The following is a 16,224-nucleotide window of genomic DNA, read 5'->3' as shown; positions in this document are numbered from 1 at the left end:
TGTTGGTTCTACCATAGATTTTAAATCACGTTTAAAGAAAATATAGTTGTAATTTTTTTAAAAAAATGAAAAGAATCCTACTTTTAACTTAATACAACAAGCTTACGGCTTTAGCAGCAGCTACTTTAATATTTGAGTGTTAATGAAGAAAATGCACATTAGATGGCAGAATTTAAGTAACACTCAATGGTGGGGCAATGGAGAGAGATTCTAAGAGGCAGGGATGCTACATAGGGAAAAGGCAAGAGTACAGATGACAAACTTTTATTTTACTTTTTAATCCAAAACCAGCCCTATCTGTGTCCTCTTACAAATAACCAGTATTTACTTTTGTGCTCTAGGAAATTTCTTTAGGATTTGTGTATTAAAAAAATAGTAAAAGCAATACAGAAAATTTGAAATGTTTAAACAGTAATCAGACAGGCATAAATTCAACCCTAACAAATGATGACATAAATCTTCCAATTTTATATCGGTTTTATACAAAAAACCTGACCTTACTGTCACATAATGAATTGTATGGCTACTTAATTTTGGTTTTCTTAAAACCAACTGAACTATCTTATTCCCTAAAACATAATTTCTTAAAATCTCTAGTATTTTTTTTAAAAATTAATGTCTTAAAGGTATAATAACATCTGATTCTACTAGATTTTTCACATGCATTATATAATTACCACCACAAAGTTTTACAGATATGTCTATGAATAAAGTCATTTTGTACAGTCAAATAAATTTGAGAAATACTCTATAAATCATTCTTGGAGATTTACATTGTAAATCAGCACAGTAAAGGTTCAGAGATATCTGTATTAAGGAAAAAAACCCATATAATTTTAACTCAGCATTTCCCAAGCATATTTAACCATGAAAGTTTTTATTTATAGAACACCTATTAACACTGTGGAAGAATAACTTGGAATATTGTTCAATGGCTAACCAATATAATTTCTAAATATTATAACTCAGAATAATACTGAGAATTCTGGGTATACATGCTTTTTAACAATATCTTGATTTAACACCTACATTAAAATATACATATACACATATGGAAAAAACGTTTAAAGTCTAAAGACCTAGATTTAATTCATACTCTAAATCTATCCTCAATTCTAAAATGGGCATTACAGGGTTATTGTAAGGATCAAGTGAAATAACAGATATAAAAAGAGAAGTATTCCATAAGTTAAATATTCTCCTAGTTGCTCTGTTTTCCTTTATGCTTTGTTAATATTCTCCCAAGATTTGATTTCTATTTTTTACTTCTAATCTTAAAAACTCTTTCTAAAAAGGACACAAACAATGCTGTCAAGATTTGTACTAAGTATAATGAGTTAAGAGAGAAAAATGGTACCAAAGCATTCCTTAATATGATTACTTATATTTAAGTACCTTGTAAAGCTCCACTCTCTTCATCATCCATTGTGAGATCAATGACACCACCTGAATCGTTGCTTGTGGCTTTTCCACTCTAAAAAACAAAATATTTGCATTTTGCTATGGGAACTCTGGTAGGCATAAGGAAAATAAAATTATACTGAGGGGAAGCAATGATAATGCACAGCCTGGTTCAATCCGGACCCCTAAATGACTTTACCTAAAGAGCATTTGTCAGATGAATGACCCAAGGATACTCAAGAGTCAAATATCTGCCACACACACACAAAAAATCTTCCACAATAAATTATTTTTTTAATTATATTGTCAATCGCATAGAGCTATGCTCTAAGTACTTTAAGTGATTAAATGTAAACATAATTCATTTCTAATATTTAAATGTTGACCAAACCTACACTAAATTATCAACATTAATTCACAAAAAGACCAAAGGCAACTTTAAAGTCAGAATTAGGTTACATAAAATAATCTATTTTTCTCCCTAAAGAATGGTATGGTATCATAGGATGTAATGTGCTATAATCAGATGACATCCAATTTGACCAAAGTCAACTCATTGTCCAAAATTATTAGAAATGTAGTTAAAAATTTTTTTAAAACTATATAATGGCAACAAAAAAAGGAAAGCAGTACAACATAGACCTAAAGAGCCAAGATCTTCAAGTCAAAAAGAATAACTGAATCTTTTAGTTCCAACACTTACGAGTTATATGAACTTATGTTAAAATGTCATTTTTTAAATTTCAAAAAATTGGATATGAAGTCTATTATAAGGATTAATACAAATATGCATTCATAAAGCTTAACACCAGGCATGACACACAGTAACCACTCAATAAATGCTAATCATAATTACTTTATGGTATATTTACAGTCATGTCAACTCCAAATGATTACGGTTTTCATCTATAATACTAAAGTTTTACAAAATTAAAGAAAATGATATCTTGATGTTAGATATACAGGCCAAATTCAAAGACCATGATGTAACTCTAAATCTTACAATTATAAACCTTTTCTATGATAATGACTTCACAGAAAATGACTTGTTAATAAACATCACAAACCTGTAAATCCGAAACTGAAAAGTTCTTAACAAACCCTTGAAGAAAATAACAGAATCCACTTGCTACAACAGATCTATAAGATCTACTTGTCCAACTAAAGTCCACTTTTAGAATTAAATTTTAAATTCATCAAAAATTACTAGAACAACAGGCAAAGACTAGTAAAGTAGAACCCAACTAGAAATAAAAGATAGTCAATAAAAATAACTCCAAGTGGAGCCAGATGTTGAATTTAGCAGACTTCAAAGCAGCTGTTAAAAATATATTCCAAGAATTACTAGAACAAATAATCCCAAAACTTACGTAGGATCATAAAAGACCCAGAATTGCCAAAGCAATCCTGGGAGAATAGAACAAAACTGGAGGCCTAACACTCCCAACATGAACAATACAACAAAGCTATTGCAATCAAAACAACATGTGGTGTTGGCATAAAAACAGACATGGATCAGAACAGAGCACCCAGAAATAAACCCACACACCTATGGTCAACTAATCTTTGACAAAGGAGACAAGAATGATAACAATGGACAAAAGACAGTTTCTTCAGCAAGTGGTGCTGGGAAAGCTGGACAGCCACATGTCTATCAATGATGCTGAACATTCCCTCACACTATACACAAAAGTAAACTGAAAAATGGCTAAAGACTTAAATATGTAAGACATGACACCATAAAGCTCCCAGATGAGAATGTGGGCAAAACTTTCTCTGCCATAAATCACAGCAATGTTGTCTTAGGTCAGTCTTCTGAGGCAATAGAAATAAAAGCAAAAATAAACAAATGAGACCTAAAAAAACTCATAAGCTTTTGCACAGCAAAGGAAACCATAAACAAAAAGACAACCTACAGACTGGGAGGAAATACTTGCAAACAAAACAACTGACAAGGGCTTAATTTCCAAAATATATAAACAGGGTATACAAATCAATAACTAAAAAACAAATAGACCAATCAAAAAAATGGGCAGAAGGCTTAAATAGACATTTCTCCAAAGAAGATGGGCAACAGGCACATGAAATGATGCTAATACAGCTAATTACCAGAGAAATGCAAATCAAAACTACAAGGAAGTATCATCTCAAACTGGTCAGAAGGATCATCATTGAAAAGTCTACAAACAATAAGTGCTTGAGAGTATGTGGAGAAAAGGGTACCCTCCTACACTATGCAACCACTATGGAGGAAAATAAAGAGGTTCCTTAAAAAACTTAAACTAGAGTTACCACTTGATCCAAACATCTCATTGCTGGGCACAGATCCAGAGAAAACTCTTAATTCAAAAAGATACATGAACCTCAATGTTCACAGCAGCACTATTTACAATAGCCAAGACTCTTGAGAGTCCCTTGGACTGCAAGGAGATCCAATCAGTCCATTCTGAAGGAGATCAGCCTTGGGATTTCTTTGGAAGGAATGATGCTAAAGCTCAAACTCCAGTACTTTGGCCACCTCATGCGAAGAGTTGACTCACTGGAAAAGACCCTGATGCTGGGAGGGATTGGGGGCAGGAGGAGAAGGGGACGACAGAGGATGAGATGGCTGGATGGCATCACTGACTCGATGGATGTGAGTCTGAGTGAACTCTGGGAGTTGGTGATGGACAGGGAGGCCTGGCGTGCTGCGATTCATGGGGTCGCAACGAGTCAGACATGACTGAGCGACTGAACTGAACTGAAGATACGAAAGCAACCTAAATGTCTACTGACAGATAAATAGATAAAGATGTCTCTCTTACACACACACACACGGAATATTAATCAGCCATAAAAAAGAATGGACCTAAGGATTATCATGGAGAAGGCAATGGCACCCCACTCCAGTACTCTTGCCTGGAAAATCCCATGGACAGAGGAGCCTGGTGGGCTGCAGTCCATGGGGTCGCTAAGAGTCGGACAGGACTGAGCGACTTCACTTTCATGCATTGGAGAAGGAAATGGCAACCCACTCCAGTATTCTTGCCTGGAGAATCCCAGGGACAGGGAGCCTGGTGGGCTGCCGTCTATGGGGTCGCACAGTGTCGGACACGACTGAAGCGACTTAGCAGCAGCAGCAGCAAGGATTATCATACCAAGTGAAGTAAGTCAGAAAGATATATGATATCACTTATACATGGAATCTAAAATATACAAATGGATTCACTTATAAAACAGAAACAGACTCACAGACATAGAAAACAAACTAATGGTTACCAAAGGCCAAAGGCAGGGAGGGATAAATTAAGAGTCTGGGATTAGCAGATACAAACTACTATATATAAAATAGACAACAGTAAGATTCTACTATATATCTAAGGGAACTATATTCATTATCTTCTAATAACCTGTAATGAAAAAGAATATATACATATGTATAACTGAATCATTTTGCTGTACACCACAAATCTAACACAACATTGTAAATCAATTATACTTCAATTTTTTAAGAACAGACAACAGAAAAATTAAGAGCATTAAAAATCAACACAAAATTAAAGTAGGGGGAAAAGTACCCCAAAACAAAAAACAGATGATATATTTTTTAAATTATAAAACAGACCTAAATTCAACCATATCAATGACTAAACCAACTGAATGGAATGAAATTTCCTATCAATATTAGGGATTGTCAGATAAAATAAAACATCAAAAAATCAATAAATAAGTAGTTTTTTCCTCCTAGATACTCACTTTAAATACAAATACACAAACACACTGAAAAAAACTGCTGTAATTACATTAATGTTAGAGAAGATACAAAGAGTAAGTCTTATAAAGATAAAAGGGTCAATTTGTCTATTTCTTTTTATTGTTTTAATGCTCTATTATAAGGTGCCTATTTTTCAATAGTGTATAATCTATAATAGGAAGAGAAGGTCTATAATCAATGAGCTAATCTACTGAATTATATTTTTATTTATCCTAACTTGACTGATAAAGTTCATCTATTATCACATACTACAGTAGTCTCCTGTTTCTATTTTCTTAAGAAATAAAATCTGATTATTTCAATAATTATTAACAGCAAATAAAAGATAGTCATGATAGCTGGAACTATTTCTATCAGGCTCTTCAGTGTTCTACATTCATTAACAAATTTCATCTACAATAATCTGTGGCTGAGATCAGCATTAACCATATTTTATACGTAAGAAATCAAATCCAAGGTTTAGATAACTTACTCAAGCCTTACATATTAGGTAAGTTACAGCTGCCAGAGTGTCTGACTCAGCTGTTGCTGCTGCTGCTAAGTCACTTCAGTCGTGTCCAACTCTGTGTGACCCCTGAGATGGCAGCCCACCAGGCTCCCCCACCCCTGGGATTCTCCAAGAACACTGGAGTGGGTTGCCATTTCCTTCTCCAATGCATGAAAGTGAAAAGTGAAAGTGAAGTTGCTCAGTCATGTCCGACTCTGAGCGACCCATGGACTGCAGCCTAGCAGGCTCCTCTGTCCATGGGATTTTCCAGGCAAGAGTACTGGAGTGGGGTGCCACTGCCTTCTCCATGTCTGACTCTAGATCTAATTTCTATGTCACTAGGTTCATGTTTTTCTGCCATCAATTCTGAGAAAACTTATGTAATCAAGAAACATTACATGCATATATCTGCATTTATAATATTACCAAAGTTCTGAAACTGCTAAAAAACATCTTGTGTCAAATAGGTTTTAATACTAAGAATCTATTTTATTAAAAAGTTATTTAATCATGTGCCCTTCCCCCAAATGACCACTCTCATCACATGAACACTAAGAAAATTTCAAGAAAGCAAAGATATTGGCTTTGTAGGGTATTTTTTTTTTGTACTAAAACAAATAATAAGATCATATTTAAAAGGCAATAACAAAGAATATATTTGAAAAGCTAGAATAGGGTACTTCGACAACTGCAGAGAATGCCAGTACAGAAGACCTGGCTGTTCCCTCCACACACATCTCTCCAAAGGAACTTGGGAACTACCTTAAGGTTTGGTTGGCTACCAAAAATGTGGCCCTTAGAAAGCTTACATAAATTATTGATAATTTTCTTATGTCCCTTAAACATCTTAAACAATGAATTGTGTCATACTGGCTTATCAAGGTTGATCTGCACAAACACCAAGACTGATGATGCACATCTGGTTTCACTGTTAGGAGTCCTGCATTTTGACTGCCATAGCTGGTTACACAGAAAGAAGCAGCTGTCCAATCAGCTCAGGCCGTGATACTCAGTCAGGCTTACCTGGGCAGAGACTTTTGTCACTTGTTACTTAAGGTAGTAACCAGAGAAAAAGCCCCTCCTGTGCAGTGCTGGTTAGGGAAGAACATGGAAGCCTCAGCCTGACCGCACTTGATCCCACTTGATGCTTATTTTTTTTCCCTGCTGGTTTGGTTCTCTATTTTTTGCTGTGATAAACCATAACCATGAGTATAACCAACCTATCACAGGTTTTATGAGTCCTTCTAGCAAATCAGCAAAATTGAGGTGGATCTCAAGTCCCTCCAAACAGTAATATAAAACTACAGATGCAGCACAAAATGATTTCTACACTGTCTTACAACATATGAAGGTAGTTTCAATAAATAATGTTTTACCACATAAAATATATTAGTAATGTACTACATGAAATGAGATCTATGAATAAAATATGTCATAACAATTATATGGAATATGCTAATAAATACTTATTTGGAAGACATTAGAGAAATCTTCATTCAAGGACTACAAAAAGAGAACATTTTATATCTTTAATTATTTTCTCATTAGGTATGAACAACAATCATTTCCATACATGCCATCTAGATTCCTTCTAAATTATGATAGTCTTAGAAGTGTTCAGAAGTACAACTAAGACAGACTTGGCATAGGAAAAAGAAGTTATCTGAGTGGTTAGAAAGCTAAGAGTGTAAAGAATCATAGGCTACCTATTTCACACCAGATTCTATTTGCTACCAAGTAACATACAGGGTCGGAGAAGGCAATGGCACCCCACTCCAGTACTCTTGCTTGGAAAATCCCATGGCCGGAGGAGCCTGGTGGGCTGCAGTCCATGGGGTCGCTAAGAGTCAGACACGACTGAGCGACTTCACTTTCACTTTTCACTTTCATGCATTGGAGAAGGAAATGGCAACCCACTCCAGTGTTCTTGCCTGGAGAATCCCAGGGACGGGGGAGCCTGGTGAGCTGCCGTCTATGGGGTCGCACAGAGTCGGACACGACTGAAGTGACTTAGCAGTAGCAGCAGCAGCAGCAACATACAGGGTAAAAAGCTAACAGCAATTTCTTAACATATGTTTTAAAACAACTGTAGTGTTACATTATCAAAGTATTTTTGCACACAAAACTTTTATCTATAACCCAAAAAGCCAATAAAGCATCAATTTATAACTAGCAGCCCATATATATTTCCATAATAATTTCTTATTATATAATAAAACTTGCATATTACATTTACTATTTAAATCCATAACTGGAACTCATTCAAACCTTTGATCAGGTGTGACTTTAACAGATTAGCTGCCTAGTCATGCTTCTTGTGTTTTTTATACAACGGTAGTGAATTACTGTTCCTGTAAGCCAAATAAAATATTCATTGAGAAACTTTCCTGGTGGTCCAGTGGCTAAGACTCCACGCTCCTAGGCACCCAGGGGGCCTAGGTTTAATCCCTGGTTAGGGAAGTTAAAATCCCACATGCCACAACTAAGACCTGGTACAGCCAAATAAATTCATTAAATAAATAAGAAGAATTTTTTAAAAAATATTTTTTGAGAACTTAGAATTTGGTTGTATAGTCTCTTTGCTAATCTGATGCAGACACTTCAGGTGTCTTTTGGATCTACTAGAACAAGTTGCTTCATCAAAATAAAAGTTATAGAATACAATGTAAACTAAAATAGTTAGGATTCTAAAACTTGTGAAGTGGTAATACATGTCTTAGAATTTCTAGAACATAATAAGTAGCTGAGTTTGACTAAATTTTATATTATTTTGTTTTTTTTTTAATTTAAAAAGAATATTTTTAAGTAAAGAATTTTAAAAGTATGGGCAAACTTTTATATCAATTTTAATTTCACTGAAATGTTTACAATATTACATATACTTTATTTCAGCAATCTAATATAACTTTAAAAATTTTTTTATTTTATACTGGAGTATAGCCAATTAACAATGTTATGCCAGTTTCAGGTGGACAGCAAAGGGATTTAGCCATACATATACATGTACCATTCTCCCCCAATTCCTCTCCCATCCAGGCTGTCATATAACATTGGAGTATAACTTTTTGCAATGATGAAAATGTTCCATATCCTTGTTTTCCAATATGGTAGTTACTATCTATGTGTGGCTTTTGAGCCTTGAAATGGGCCTACTGTGATAGAGGAAGTAAATTTTTTATTTAAGGCTAAATTAAATCCATTTTCATTTAAATAGCCTACATGCGATTAGTGGCTACCACATTAGACAGCACAACTCTAGAAGAATCACCATTTATAACAAGATGAAAACACAGCCATTACAGTGTACATCTTCCTCTCCTAAAACATTACCTAGTATGTCCAAACAAACAAGAAAAAAATTACTGAGAGAAATGAGGATGTTTGTAATTTCTTTCTTTAGCTTTGGTTTTACTTTATAAAGTAAAGCTAGACTTCCTATGTTACATAAAAGTCACTGAATATATCGATGTTTCCTATACTACATGCCTCCCAAAAAAGTACTCCATATACTTTTAATTAAAAACACAGCTACAAGACATCCTCAGAAACAATCAAAACTTTGACCTTTAATATCATATAAAAAGCCTGCTAAAATTTGTAAGAAATAAAATATTTCTAATAGCTTTAGTTTGAGCTATACAGCATGGGGCGTGCTGCGATTCATGGGGTCGCAAAGAGTGGGACACGACTGAGCGACTGATCTGATCTGATCTGATCTGATCTATCTATCTTTAGTCAAAAATCCATCATTTTAATAAAGATGAATAGTCAAAATTAAAGATCACTATGTTCTTGTTTTAAAATTCACATCATTTATTCATGCCTGACTTATTCAAGATTTTTTCTCTCACTAGGAAAATATATGAGTTTCCAGGTATGACTAAGAGGAAGGGAAGAAATTAGACCATCAAACATGCAATGACTTCCCTATGAATCTATTATACCTAAAGCAATGTAGAAGAAGAATCGTGATGAACTTTATTAATACAGGAAAAATGGAGTTACTCCACTCCTGGGTGACTTAAATTTAACATGAAAAAGTACCAAGACTGGCAAAATGCTAATAAGCCAGAAAAACCAAAATTTTCTTTCCATAAAACTATTTCTGATCAGCTCAGAACAACCTAAAATGGTGTCTCTGTGTGTGCTGGCTATGGCAGGACAGAGAATGGGGAGGCGTGGGGAGAGATAAACCAGGGAGACCTTCTTAAACAGATGGGCCAGGAAGCAATTACATGTGGAGACTAAAACTTCACACTGTATGAAAGAAAATAACCAGACTGTCCGTTATATACAATCCAATATCACTAAGAGAATTACTAATCAAAAAAATTCAATTCTTGTCAAACAACACAGAGAAGCTGAAAAATTCTGGACAGTTGTAAAAAACAAACTTGGAATAATTTTCATTTTATCAATGAATATCAACAGAAATCCATCTTTTCGTTTTCAAACAGTAGGAAACATCTTACCTGTGATGTGCTATCGGCTGCTTTCTTATTAACAGAAGCATCTACTGTTTTGTTTGTCTGGTTTTCTAAGGAGTCAAAAAACAAAACAAAACTCAGAGCTATTTTTAAAGGAACCTACAAAATGTGAAAGGATAGGCTTCTTTATGTACAACAATTCACGTTAATTTTCTCCAATAGTTTTTTGTCTGTCAACATGTTACATATGTAAATTACTCTCTCAGAGACCACTGCTACAAATCTTTCAGAAGGACAAATTGATACTAGAAATCCAAACATTTCATATACCCATTAAACAGAAATTTTAACTCTAACCAAAGGAATATTGCAGGGAAGCAATTTAAGATGTGTATAACCTAAATGCTATAACACAAAAAGTTAAATAAAATATAATCCTTCCCTACTACATACCTCTGGAGATAAAAACTTAGTAACATGCCAAAAATGTAATAAATTCACTAGAAAAATAAAGTGATCCTGATGAAACATACATGCATAATCTCAATAGCTCAATCACAGATGATTTTCCTTTATTCATTTTTCAATACACTTGTATTGAGTATGTACACACACACAAACATACATATGAATTTTGCATGTATAGAACTACAACTATATAGTTGTATAAAAGATAGCTGAATGAAAAAACAGCACAGAAAATAAAGTATGTTTTTCTGCCTCAATTTCTAAAAGGTATTAAGTTTTGTCAAATGTCTTGAGCATCTACTGAGGTGATTAATCAGTTTTTTCTCTTTGGTAATGTGGTCAATTACATTAATAGGAGTTTTCTAATGCTGAAACATCCTTATCCACACTTTCTGTCAAAAAGACTTTAGTCAAAATATGGCACTCCTTTCATTTGTAAATCTTCATAACATACATACAAAGTAAATCATTTATCAATACATTTAAAAAGAAAAAACCAGATATGATAGATACAATTATTTCTACCTATACATTAAAAAAAATGAGGATAAATATCTACCTGTTAAAAAGAGGGTTTTACAGGCTAGGTTAAGTAAAAGGGGCCCTTCCAATTTCTGCCTACCCTATCTGAATTATCTTAGTTCTTTGCATAGCAAGAAAATATACATATATACACATACATATATGTACATATTCCTGTGTGTGTATATATAACCTAAGGAATCTCCCAGGTATATTTAAGATGTATGTAACTTTAAAAAGACATATACACATCTTTAATATCTTAAAATTACTTCATTTATAATGAATCAGCTTCATTTCTGGACTGCAAAGTTCTTGAAATACTACTTAATAAAAAAATTTTTTTTAATTAGTACTTCTTAAAAATACTACTTAATAAAAAAAAAAATTAATTCCAGGTTACTGACATGCAGAGTATTAACACACACTCAAGACATTGCCAAAACATAAGTAATTTACTACCAGTTTTAAAAAATATATATACAGCGTTAGAATACATTCATTTTGATTTAAAACACATTTTTCAAGTGAAAATAAAAGGTACGTCAAGAAGCAAAGCAGGTGAGGGAGTTTCACTTTTATTTTCTGTTGATTGGTTGGTTGGCTGGTTTAGTTCTAAGTCATGTCGGACTCTTGCAACCCAAGGGCTGTAGCCCACCAGACTCCTCTGTACATGGAATTTTCTGTGGAATTATCCTCATACAATTATTCTCAAGATTCAGGAAAAATTTAAACTGATTAATGAAATGTTTTATTTCTACACACACACACAAATACTAATAAATATGAGAGTTTTCTTATCCAGCATGATTCTCTCTTTGACTTAATTGTCTCCGGACACAAAGGTAATTATTCATAAAGCTGTAATAATACTCTTTATCCTAGATTTTCCATTAACTTCTCCTACCCTTTTATTAGATTGTTGTCTTGATTCTCAATGTAACATTTTATAGTTTCAATGTATCTTTTGTTTTCTTTTACTACTTCAGATGAATTTTGAAAGTTAAAAGTTACGAATCAATCTATCAAGCAATAAAATTGGCAGGATATAAAGTCAAAAATTGTACAACAAACTCTTTCTATCATATAAGAAACATCTCTGTCTCTTTATTCTTAAAAGACACTGTCACTTTTAACCAACACTGAATTTTTACCAGCATCAAAAAACGGATGCACATATGTGCACAGGACATCATGAGCATCACAGAGCGGATGTGCATTACATGCATGTGATTTTTACAGGCGTGCGTTAGTGGTGTACCTTGGTAGGTGCTGGATAACTGAATGAAAATAAACGGAGTGCAAAAACTTTTAAGTCATTTTTACAACTCTCTCTCTCATCTAGAGCATTCCCAAGTGCCTGTAACTCCATTTTCGCCCCTCCTGTAGTCAGTGTTTGTGGATGTCACACTCCTTCCTCTCTGTAAAAATCCTTTAAAACTCTACTTCCCACCATCTTGCCATTCACTCCATTCTCGTACCTTCCCAGAGCTCCCATATTCTCTCACAGAAACCTGAATATATTTACACTCATCACATTTATAATTATTTAACATTAAGTTCCCTATTTGACTATGAGCTTAGTTAGAATAGGGACTATTTTGTACATTTCTGTGTGTCTGCATGATTTTAGAACAAAACAGGCATTCAATGTTTTATGAATGAATGCATGCATGCTAAGTCACTTCAGTCGTGTCTGACTCTGTGCGACTCTATGGACAGCAGCCCACCAGGCTCCACAGGACTCTCCAGGCAAGAATACTAGAGTGGGTAGCCATTTCCTTCTCCTATGAATGAATGAGATAAACTATAATTTGGTCTCTAAATTTCCAAGTAATCCTTAGGACAACTTTTATTTTACACTTTATAAAAAATATTGACTTACTCTATGAAGATATATGTATATAAATATATACAAATGCATGCTGTCTAGTTATACATTATGTAGACAACATATTAAAAAGCAGAGACATTACTCTGCCAACAAAGGTCCATCTAGTAAAGGCTATGGTTTTTCCAGTGGTCATGTATGGATGTAAGAGCTGGACTATAAAGAAAGCTGAGCACTGAAGAATTGATGCTTTTGAACTGTGGTGTTGGAGAAGACTCTGGAGAGTCCCTTGGACTGCAAGGAGATCCAACCAGTCCATCCTAAAGGAGATCAGTCCTGGGTGTTTGTTGGAAGGATTGATGTTGAAGCTGAAACTCCAATACTTTGGCCACCTGATGTGAAGAGCTCACTCACTGGAAAAGACCCTGATGCTGGGAAAGATGGAGAGCAGGAGGAGAAGGGGATGACAGAGCATAAGATGGTTGGATCGCATCATCGACTCGATGGACATGGGTTTGGGTGGACTCTGGGAGTTGGTGATGAACAGGGAGGCCTGGCATGCTGCAGTTCATGGGGTCGCAAAGAGTCGGACACAACTGAGTGACTGAACTGAACTGAACTGAAATAAAACTTACATAAGCATAGTTTCCAAAAAGTTTTAATTAAATAACTAATTAATTCATCACTTTATGGATGTATTAAAGTTTGGCTTCAACCTTCATATTCAGCCAAATTTTGCTATTTGACCTCAGCTTAGGTTTTTGCAAGCCTCAATAGCTAAATGCTTACTTTCATGCCACTTATGGCATCCTTAAAATTATGCATAATCAGAGAATATATCATCTCATAGGACCTCCTTCTAATTAACATGGTAAACAAAGCCAAGCTTATCATTAATATTTTTGGTTAATATCTAATAATTTACTTTCAAATATATGTAAGCATTCCAAATAGAACTCAAAATGAAGATCTCCATAATATAATTTTTATATTAAAGTATATATGTTAAATATATATGTTAAAATATAGTTTTAAGTATAAATATAAATGTATTATCACAAAAATAATAATTACTAAAATTATTAATTTTATATAAAAAAATTAAAGACAGTCAAGAAATTAAACAAAACAGACTGACATTACAACTAATAAAGTGTATTAAGCTAGATAATTTTGGGAAAAACACACCTTTTGGGTCAACAAATGTTCATACAATGTTAACAGGATAATGAAATTAAATTATAATTCTGATGTGTGTGTGTATGCTCAGTCAGGTCCAGTTGTTTGCAACCCTATGGACTGCAGCCCACCAGGCCTCTCTGTCCATGTGATTCTCCTAGCAAGAATACTGGAGTGGGTTGCCATTTCCTCCTCTAGGGGATTTTTCTGACCCTGGGATCAAACCTCCGTTTCCTGCGTTGCCTGCACTGACAGGTGGATACTTTACCAATGAGCCACCTGGGAAACTCATAATTCTGCTACTGTGTAAGTATTTAGGGAACTTGCAATCATAACATTAGACAGAGTAATCTCTCAAGTTATTTACTTCTTTTCAGGCTATGGTCTTTCAGGGAAAGTTCTATATTTAAGAATTTACCTTATCTTGTAACCATGATTTAAAAACAATGTCAACTAAGCTCAAAATTTCAAAAGAAAAACTCCAAAATCACAGAAAAGAAGGTCCATGATAATCATCTTCCACCCAACATGGTAAAAAACAGTAATGACTGGAAGAAATGTAACCCACCCCCTCAAAAATCTTGCTCATTCACTGAACTCAATTAAAAAAAGGCATCTAAGGAATGTTGTGACAGCAGATACTGCTAATAAATATCATTACTGTACCATGCAAATATTTAATTTTAAATACTAATAATAACTGTATTTTAAATTTCAGATCCCAGATGTTAATTGTATGAGGGTGATATTCAACTTCATTCCAGTATGAATTTTTATCTACCATTCATTTACTCTTAGTAACTCTATGAAACTCTATTTTATGAGAATATATACTCAGAAGACAAGTACTCTACTGAAGATCACATAAGAAATTAGAAAAACAAGCCCTGTATATCTCACCTGTAAAAAGTAATTTTGTACTTTATAATTTTTTCTTATATTTCAAGTTCAACTATATCAAAAGGACAGCTACTACAACAATTTCACTATATACATGATGCCCAGGTACTCTTTCCTGTCTTTCCAAAAGTAGTGGGGATAAATATAAAATCAGAAATGAAGAATAAGCAAGTTCAAGAATGTATATATAATCTATGCTTTCTAAGAACAAGGAAGACAGAGTTCTACAGATTTTAAATTAGGAACAATCAAGTTCTCCTTCTTGTAATACTACAAAGTATATATAAATATATAAACATAATCATGTAAAATATGCCATATGGGAAAATATATAAGAGAAAACAAGAAGCAAGGAAACGTTCTGCAGTAAATTAAAGAGGGAAGACCTAGTATAAAACCATTCAAATTTGGAAGATAGGAGTGAAGAATGCACAAAGGATTTTCCCAAATGGGATAATGGGCAGGGGCTTCCCTAGTGTCTCAGATGGTAAAGAATCTGCCTTCAATGCAGGAGACTGAAGTTTAATCCCTGGGTTGGGAAGATCCCCTGGAGAAAGGAATGGCAACCCACTCCACTATTTTTTTTAAAATTCATTTATTTTTTAATTGAAGGATAATTGCTTTACAGAATTTTGTTGGTTTCTGCCAAACATGAACAAAAAATACGGAACACTTCACAAATTTGCGTGTCATCCTTGTGCAGGGTCATACTAATCTTCTCTGTATCATTCTAATTTTAGTATATGTGCTGCCCAAGTGAGTACCACTCCAGTATTCTTACCTGGAGAAGTCCATGGACAGAAGAACCTGGCAGGCTACAGTCCATGGGGTCACAAAGAGTTGGACATGACTGAGCGACTAACCCTTTCACTAGAGAAGATGTGTGGTTGTTATTTTCCTCTTATTAGCATATATTATGTCACTTAGATACTTTAAAACATACTGTTTTCTGTATATTCAGATATATCTGCAAAATGTATTATGAAAGTAATTCACAATGCTTGCTACAAAGCCAAAATTAAAAATTTGCCCAGGTTAGGAAAACTAGTAAAAGATGAATTACAAATGGTAACTTCTGTCAAAATAAACTCTCAGATCTCACTTTAACATCATTCCTCTTGGGTAACTAAAATAGACTCGGTGAAATTCTATTCACTCTGTCTTCTAATAATGTTTGTCAACTACATACACACACAAATTCAATTATCTACAGACTATTAACAAGCTTGCATTTCTATTATTAAATCTACTTGTT

The 16,224-nt window shown here is 34.0% G+C and overlaps 1 protein-coding gene and 1 non-coding gene across 13 annotated transcripts in view; both read right to left on the bottom strand.

The window, feature by feature from the left end:
* The window catches only part of LOC102404182 (activating transcription factor 7 interacting protein), a 115,588-nt gene that overhangs the window by 13,495 nt on the left and 85,869 nt on the right, over positions 1-16,224 (bottom strand). For all 12 annotated transcript variants that reach the window (XM_006055144.4, XM_006055142.4, XM_006055145.4 and 9 more), the window contains 2 exons: positions 10,115-10,179; positions 1,396-1,474 (listed from right to left, as the gene is read on the bottom strand). In XM_006055144.4, the coding sequence (XP_006055206.2) occupies positions 1,396-1,474; positions 10,115-10,179 (144 nt within the window). The remainder of the gene's footprint in view (positions 1-1,395; positions 1,475-10,114; positions 10,180-16,224) is intronic.
* On the bottom strand, positions 15,628-15,733 carry LOC112584763. The gene has a single exon (XR_003109170.2). It is a non-coding gene; the product is annotated as a U6 spliceosomal RNA (small nuclear RNA).

The sequence above is a fragment of the Bubalus bubalis genome, chromosome 4, assembly GCF_019923935.1.
Source record: "Bubalus bubalis isolate 160015118507 breed Murrah chromosome 4, NDDB_SH_1, whole genome shotgun sequence".
Taxonomy (NCBI): Eukaryota; Metazoa; Chordata; class Mammalia; order Artiodactyla; family Bovidae; genus Bubalus; species Bubalus bubalis.
This window is presented reverse-complemented; position numbering and strand designations above follow the sequence as displayed.